The sequence below is a fragment of the Camarhynchus parvulus genome, chromosome 3 (genome assembly GCF_901933205.1).
Source record: "Camarhynchus parvulus chromosome 3, STF_HiC, whole genome shotgun sequence".
NCBI classification, from domain to species: Eukaryota; Metazoa; Chordata; class Aves; order Passeriformes; family Thraupidae; genus Camarhynchus; species Camarhynchus parvulus.
The window spans coordinates 112041915-112049920 of NC_044573.1; the positions used below are offsets into that span (position 1 = coordinate 112041915).

At 60.2% G+C, this 8006-nt stretch overlaps 1 protein-coding gene across 1 annotated transcript; it reads left to right on the forward strand.

Annotated features, from left to right (window-relative positions):
* The first annotated feature begins 262 nt into the window (after positions 1–262).
* SCARA3 (scavenger receptor class A member 3) lies at positions 263–5870 on the forward strand. Its single transcript, XM_030944806.1, has 5 exons — positions 263–308; positions 893–1234; positions 3001–3854; positions 5136–5413; positions 5744–5870. Exons 1-5 carry the CDS (start codon positions 263–265, stop codon positions 5868–5870), a joined length of 1647 nt encoding a protein of 548 aa, XP_030800666.1.
* The last annotated feature ends 2136 nt before the right edge of the window (positions 5871–8006 follow it).

An 8006-nucleotide genomic window follows, 5' to 3' on the forward strand; every position in this document is an offset into this window, starting at 1 on the left:
GATCAGGATTGGGACCAGGATCTTGTTCAGGCTGATCCTGGCTGCTGTGGCCAAACTGGGAGCGCTGGGTGAGCGGGATCAGGATCAGGATTGGGATCAGGATCAGGGTTGGGATTGCGGCTAGGATTGGGTTTGGGATCGCGATTGGGATTGGGTTGGGGTTGAGATTGGGGTCAGGATAGGGATTGGGGTTGGGGTCAGGGTTGGGATCGGGATCAGGATTGGGGTCAGGATTGGGATCATGATTGGGGTCCTGTTCGGGATGGCCGGGCTGATTCTGACTGCCGTGGCCAAGCTGGGAGCACTGGGTGAGTGGGATCGGGAATGGGATTGGGATCGGGGGTCCTGTTTGGGCAGATCCTGGTGGCCGTGGCCACGCTGGGAGCACTGGGTGAGTGGGATTGGGAACAGGAAAGGGGTTGGGATCAGGACTGGGGTCAGGATTGGGATCGGGATTGGGATTGGGTGGGGGTTGAGATTGGGGTCAGGATAGGGATTGGGGTTGGGGTCAGGGTTGGGATTGGGGTCAGGATAGGGATTGGGGTTAGGGTCAGGGTTGGGATCGGGATCAGGATCCTGTTCGGGATGGCCGGGCTGATCCTGACCACTGTGGCCACACTGGGAGCGCTGGGTGAGCGGGATCGGGAACGGGATCGGGACTGGGATCGGGGTCAGGATCAGGGTTTGGGTCAGGATTGGGATTGGGTTCAAGGTCGGGATTGGAATGGTGGGCGGGGCTCCAGCAGCCCTCGGGATCCATTGGGAATTATCCCGGGAGGGGGGGATTGATCCATGGGCACCGCGGGAATCACCTGAGGGGGGATCCCAGGGATGGCAATTCCCAAGGGATGGAATTCCCAAGGGATCCCTCCTGGAGGGTGTTGGATCCCAGTGATTCCTGGGAAGATCCTGGAGGATGTTGGATCCCAGCGATTCCCAGGGAATTCCCAGGGGGATCCCAGGGATGGCAATTCCCAAGGGATGGAATTCCCGAGGGGGTTGGATCCCAACCCCTCCCAGGTGATCCCCAGGGATCCCACATTCCCGAGGGATCAGTCCTGGAGGATCTCTGGCAGATCCCAGCCCCGTGGGAATGCCCATCCCGATCCCGCGGCATTCCCGAATTCCCGGGCAGCGTTCCGGAGGGTCGATTCCATCTCCGTGGAGATCAGCTCAGCCCAGGCCTCGTGGGAGCGCAGGATCCTCTCCCTGCAGCAGCAGCTCCAGGCAAGGGGTGAGCTTTTCCAGGGATTCCCCTTTTCCAGGGATTCCCCTTTTCCAGGGATTGGGTGAGCTTTTCCAGGATCCCCTTTTCCAGGGATCCCCCTTTTCCAGGGATTCCCCTTTTCCAGGGATCCCCCTTTTCCAGGGATTCCCCTTTTCCAGGGATCCCCTTTTCCTGGGATTCCCCTTTCCAGGGATCCCCCTTTTCCTTTTCCAGGGATTCCCCTTTTCCTGGGATTCCCCTTTTCCAGGCATTCCCCTTTTCCAGGGATCCCCCTTTTCCTGGGATTCCCCTTTTCCAGGGATTCCCCTTTTCCAGGGATTGGGTGAGCTTTTCCAGGGATCCCCCTTTTCCAGGGATTCCCCTTTTCCAGGGATCCCCCTTTTCCTGGGATTCCCCTTTTCCAGGGATTCCCCTTTTCCAGGGATTCCCCTTTTCCTGGGATTCCCCTTTTCCAGGGATTCCCTATTTTCCAGGGATTCCCCTTTTTCCAGGAATTGGGTGAGTTTTTCCAGGGATCCCCCCCTTTTCCCGGGTTTCCTCCCTTTTCCAGGGATTCCCCCTTTTCCGGGATTCACCCCTTTTCCAGGAATCCCCCCCTTTTCCAGCTCCCTGCTTTTTTTCCCAGGATTTTGGGCAGATCCCGAGGGTGGGGTGGGTGGGATGAGGCTTTGGGGAAGATCTCCCGGTGCCCAGCTCCAGGATCACGGAATCCTGGAATTCCCAAGGATTGGGGGTGGGATCGGGCTGCAATTGTCCCAGTTCCCGTCTTCAGGGTGATAAAACCCTGGAATTCCGAAGGATTGGGGTGGGAAGGGAGTTGGGATCAGGCTGGAATTTCCCCCGTGCCCACTTCCGGGATCACGGAATCCTGGAATTCCCAAGGATTTGGAATAACGATGGGATAACGATGGGATAACGATGGGATAATGGAGATAACAATGGGATAGCGGGATAACAAAACAGGATAACAATGGGATAACAACGGGATACCAATGGAATAATAATAGAATGGATAACAATGGGATAACAATAGGATAACAATGGGATAACAATGGAATAATGGGATAACGGGATAGGGGATAACAGGAAAACGGGATAACAACAGGATAATGACGGGATAACGACGGGATAACAACGGGATAATGGGGATAGCAAGGGGATAACAATGGGAAAATGGGATAATGGGATAGGGAAATAACAGGATAATGGGATAACAATGGGATAACGACAAGATAACAATGGGATAATGATGGGATAGCAGTGGGATAACAGCAGGATAACGATGGGATAACAATGGGATAGTGGGATAACAATGGGATAAACAATGGGATAACAACGGGACAATGGGGATAATGGGATAGCAACGGGACAACGAGATATTGTGGTAATGGGATAACAGAATAATGGGATAACGGGATAATGGGATAACGGGATAGCGGGAGAATGGGGTGAGAATGGGATAATGGGATAACAATGGGATAATGGGATAACAGGATAATGGGATAACAGGATCACAGGATATTGGGATAAAGGGATGACAGGAAAAAGGGATAACGCGATAACAGGGGAATGGGATAATGGGATACCAGGGTAATGGGGTAACTGGATAACGGGGTAATGGGATAACGGGACACCAGGATAACAGGGTCATGGGATAGCAAGGAAAATGCGGTAATGGGATAACGGGATAGTGGGATAGCAGGATGATGGGGTACTGGGATAATGGGGTAACAGGATAACGGGATAACGCCCGGATCCTGTCCCCATCTCAGGCGGGAGAAGCGCCGGGAACGGCTCCGTGTTCTGGGACACGGCGGCGCTGGGCCGGGAGCTCTCAGAGCTCCGGGAGACGCTCCGGGTGCAGGAATTCCCGCTGGAGCAAACCGCCCGGAGCCAGGCCCGCCTCGCCGGCTCCGACCTCTCCACGGGGCTGGAAAACTGCTCCGGTTCCCTGGCGAGCATCAGCCGGGGCCCGGCGCGGCTGCGGGAGCGCCAGGGCGGCACCGCCCGCCTGCGGAACTCCCTGCGGGACCCGGCCCGGCGGGAGTCCCAGGCTGGAGCGGCGGCGGAGCTGCTGAATTCCAGCCTGGCGCAGAATTCCCGGCGGCTCCGTGAGCTCCAGGAGAACGTGGCTGAGGAGATGCCGGCGCTGCGGGCGGCGGCGGCCGAGGGGCAGAACGTGACTCGGCTCCTCGGGATGCTCCGCGCGGATTCATCGCGGGGCGCGGGTCAGCTCCGGAGCCTGCAGGCGGGGCTGGGCCCGGCCGTGCGGGAAACATCGCGGAGTTCCGAGGCGCTGCAGGAGCTGGCGCTGGAGCTGCTGGCGCTGCAGCTGCGGCCGGAGGAGCAGCGGGACGGGGCGCGGGAGCTGCGGCGGCGCCGCGCCCGCAGGCGGCAGCGCGGGCAGGAGCGGCTCCGGGAGCTGCGGCGGAGCCCGGGAGCGGCGCGGGCGGGCGCGGAGGAGCTGCGGGAGCGATCCGGGCTGCTGGCAGCGCGGCTGGAGCTGGGCGTGAGGAACCTGAGCCGGGCCGCGCAGGAGATGAGGGCGGTGGACGCGCGGCACGGGGAGATGCTGCGGAACGCCAGCGAGCTCCGCGGTCAGCGCGGAGCCAGGGAGGGAGGGAATGTGGGTTTTCCTGGGATGGGGCGGGATCGGGGGTCCTGATCCCCGGGAATGATCCTGGCCGAGGTCTGGGATGGGCTGGGATCGTCCCATGGGTGTGCGGCTGTCCCAGGGACAGCAGGGAGGTGACTCTTCTTGGGATGGGGCGGGATTTTGGGAATCCTGATCCTAAGGAATCCTTCTGGAATGGGCTGGGATCATCCCGTGGGTTTGGGGCTGTCCCAGGGACAGGTGACCCTTCCCTGGATGAGGGGTGGGATTTTGGGAATCCTGATCCCAAACCTGCTGGAGGAGGAGTCAGTTTTCCCGAATTTCCCGGGAGTGGAGCATTCCCCAGATGAAATTCCCGGTTTTCCCAGGACTGGAGCATTCTCCATTCCCGGGATGGAATTCCCAGTTCTCCCAGGATCAGAGCAATCCCTGGGTGAAATTCCTGGTTTTCCAGGACCAGAGCATTCCCTGGATGGAATTCCCGGTTTTCCCAGGACTGGAGCGTTCCCCATTCCCTGAATGGAATTCCTGGTTTTCCCGGGACTGGAGCATTCCCTGGATGGGAATTCCCGGGTTTCCTGGGGCCGGAGCATTCCCCGGGATACAATTGCTGGTTTTCCAGAACCAGAGCATTCCCTGGATAGAATTCCTGGTTTTCCAGGACCAGAGCATTCCCTGGATGAAATTCCCGGTTTTCCTGGGACCAGAGCATTTCCTGGATGAAATTCTAAATTCGGTTTTCCCGAATGTCCCGGGAGTGGAGCATTCCCCGGATGAAATTCCCGGTTTTCCCGGGATTGGAGCATTCCCTCTGTGGAATTCCCAGTTTTCCTGGGTCCGGAGCATTCCCCGTGTGGAATTCCCGGTTCTTCCGGGATCAGAGCACTCCTCGTGTGGAATTCCCGGTTTCCCCGGGATCATTCCCATTCCCAGGATGGAATTCCCGGTTTTCCCAGGACCAGATCATTCCCCGTGTGGAATTCCCGGTTTCCCCGGGATCATTCCCATTTCCCGTGTGGAATTCCCGGTTTTCCCGGGAGCATTTCCCGTGTGGAATTGCCGGTTTTCCCGGGACCATTCCCATTCCCCGTGTGGAATTCCCGGTAGCATTCCCATTTCCCGTGTGGCATTCCCGGTTTTCCCGGGACCATTTCCCGTGCGCCATTCCCCGTTTTCCCGGGACCATTCCCATTCCCCGTGTGGAATTCCCGGCAGCATTCCCATTCCCCGCGCGGCATTCCCGGTTTTCCCGGGTCCATTCCCATTCCCTGCATCCCCCTCTTGTCGTTCCAGGCGTTCCGGGGCTCCCGGGGCCGCGCGGCCTCACGGGCGATGCCGGGTCCGGGGCCGCGGCGGGAGCTCCGGGCCCCGGGGGCGCCCTCGGGGATTTGGGAGCGCCGGGAGCGCGCGGAGAGCGGGGCCCGAGGGTTCCCCGGCCCCAAGGGCGCCAAGGGCGGGCTGGGCCTGCCGGGAGCCCGCGGGGAACCGGAGACACCGGGCGGGAGCGGAGCCCCGGGAGCCGAGGGGGGAGCCCGGGAGCGCTCCCCGCGGGGACAGCGGGGAGCCGGAGCGCCCGGGACACCGGGACCCCGGGACAGCGGGGACACCGGCTGAGAAGGGAACTACAGGACAGCGGGGAGCCGGAGAGAGGGGAGCCCCGGGAACACCGGGACCATGACAGGGACAGGGGACATGACCGGGACAGCGGGACTCTGACCGGGGCCACAGGGGCCAGGGACCCCGCACCGGCCACGGACCATAAGTGACAGGGACAAGGACTGACAGGACAGGGACAGGGGGAAGCCATAAGAGAGGAGCCGGGGACACCGGGACTGCCCGGGACAAAGGGACCATGACAGGGACAGGGGACAGCGGGGACACCGGGACTCTGACCGGGACAGGGACAGCGGGGACACCGGGACCATGACCGGGACGGGGACAAGGACGGGGACAGCGGGGGAGCCGGGAGAGAGGGGAGCCCCGGGGCCACCGGGACCGCCCGGGCCACCAGGGCCACCGGGACCGTGACTGGGACACGGGACAGCGGGGGAGCCCCGGGGACACCGGGACAGTGACAGCGACGGGGACAGGAACAGGGGGACAGCAGTGCCACCGCCGGGAGCCTGACCGGGACAGTGGGAGGGGACAGAGACACGGGGACGGGGACAGGGGACGGGGACACGGACAGGGACAGCGACACAGGGACAGGGACACAGGAACAGCAACAGGGACACGGACAAGGACAGCAGTGCCACCTCCAGGACACGGACAGCGACAAGGGGACAGCAGCGCCACCTCCGGGACGGGGACAGTGACAGGGGGACACGGCGGGGGGCAGGGACAGAGGGACGGCAGTGCCACCGCCGGGAGGGGGACACGGGGACAAGGAGCGGAACTGGGGGGCACAGGGGGTCCCCAGTGTCACCCCCGGCGGAGGGACAGGGACAGGAGGGTCCCAGTGCCACCCCCGCGCTGTCCCCGTCCCTCCCAGCTCGGGGCCAGGGGCCGGTCCCCGCCCCCGGGAATTCCTTGGGAATTTTTTTGGGAATTTTTCGGGAATCCGGGGGGGTCCCCGCGGGCCGGGGGGGTCCCGGCTGGGCCTTGGGCTGTCCCCGCGGTGTCCCCGCTCAATAAAGGTCCCCGTGCCTCCTGAACTGGGAATTCCGGGAATTCCGGGACAGCCCAGCGGGAACTGGGAGCGCTGCGAGCCCCGGATCCCCAATCCCGGATTTAGGGGATCCCAAACCGCGGTTTTAGGGGATCCCAAATCATCTCGGATCCCAAATCCCGGCTTTGGGAGATCTCATCCCCCCCTTCCCTCATCCTGGGCTGGGATTCCCAAATCCCAGTTTTGGGGGATCCCAAATCCCCAGTTTAGGGGTTCCCGTTCCCCTTTCCCTCATCCCGGATCCGGACCCCAAAGCTGAGCTTTAGGGGACCCCAAATCCCCAATTTAGGGGATCCCAAATCCCAAATTTAGGGGTTCTCGTTCCCCTTTCCCTCATCCCGGATCTGGATCCCAAATTCCGGTTTTAGGGGATCCCAAATCCCCAATTTAGGGGTTCCCCTTCCCCTTCCCTCATGTGGGGTCCCCAATCCCAGTTTTAGGGGATTCCCAAATCCCAGTTTTGGAAGATCCCAAATCCCGAATTTAGGGGTTCCCGTTCCCCTTTCCCCCAGACCAGATCTGGATCCCAAATCCCGGTTTTAGGGGATCCCAAATCCCGAATTTAGGGGTTCTCATTTCCCTTTCCCTCATCCCGGATCCGGACCACAAATCCCGGTTTTAGGGGACCCCAAAATCTGGGCACAGCCGCTGGGAAAACAGTGGGCAGGGCATTTGGGATTTTTGGGAATTTGGGGGGAAGATTTGGGGGGATTCTCGAGGATTTGGGGGGATGATTTTTGGGAATTTGGGGGGATTGGGGGAATTTTGGAATTTCCACAATTTTGAAAGTACTTTTGGGATTTTTGGGGGGGAATTTGGATTTTTTTTCCGGGAATCTGGTTGAGGGGGATTTTGGGGAATTTGGGGGATTTTGGGGTATTTCGGGAGCTTTTTGGGAATTGGGGGTGAAGATTTTGGGGATTTTTGAGGATTTGGGGAAATTCTGGGGAATTTGGAGGGGGTAGGGGGAATTTTTTGGGGGACTTTTGGGAATTTGGGGGGAGGATTTGAGGGGGCTGAGACCGGGAACACATTGCAGGGATGGGACTGGGCTGGGATCATCCCAGTGGGATTTGGGGAGGATTTGGGGGAAATTCTGGGGATTTTGGGGAATTCCGGGGGGCTGAGCCTCAGAAAGGGCTGGGATCAGCCCAATGGGATTTGGAGGGAATTTGGGGAGGATTTGGGGAGTTTGGGGAGGATTTGGGGAGGATTTGGGGGAATTTTGGAGGGCTGAGCCCCGGGAAGGGCTGGGATCATCCCCATGGGATTTGGGGGAATTTGGGGACAATTTGGGGGTTTCTGGGGAATTTTGGGGCCTGAGCCCCGAAGTGGATCATCCCAATGGGTTTGGAGGAATTTGGGGAATTTGGGGGAACTCCGGGGCTGAGCCCCAGGAAGCGTTGGGATCATCCCAATGGGATCTGGGGAAACGTTTGGGGAGGATTTGGGGTGGAGTTTGGGGAGATTTTGGGAACTTTGGGGGCTGAGCCCCG

What these genes read in the sequence shown, in the direction of transcription:
- SCARA3 (XM_030944806.1), top strand. Translation starts at nt 263, where the DNA reads ATGGCCGGGCTGATTCTGACTGCCGTGGCCAAGCTGGGAGCACTGG. An exon ending in GCAGCAGCTCCAGGCAAGGG is followed by an intron (nt 1,235 to 3,000) that starts GTGAGCTTTTCC and finishes TCCCCATCTCAG; the next exon opens with GCGGGAGAAGCGCCGGGAAC. An exon ending in GAGCCAGGGAGGGAGGGAAT is followed by an intron (nt 3,855 to 5,135) that starts GTGGGTTTTCCT and finishes TTGTCGTTCCAG; the next exon opens with GCGTTCCGGGGCTCCCGGGG.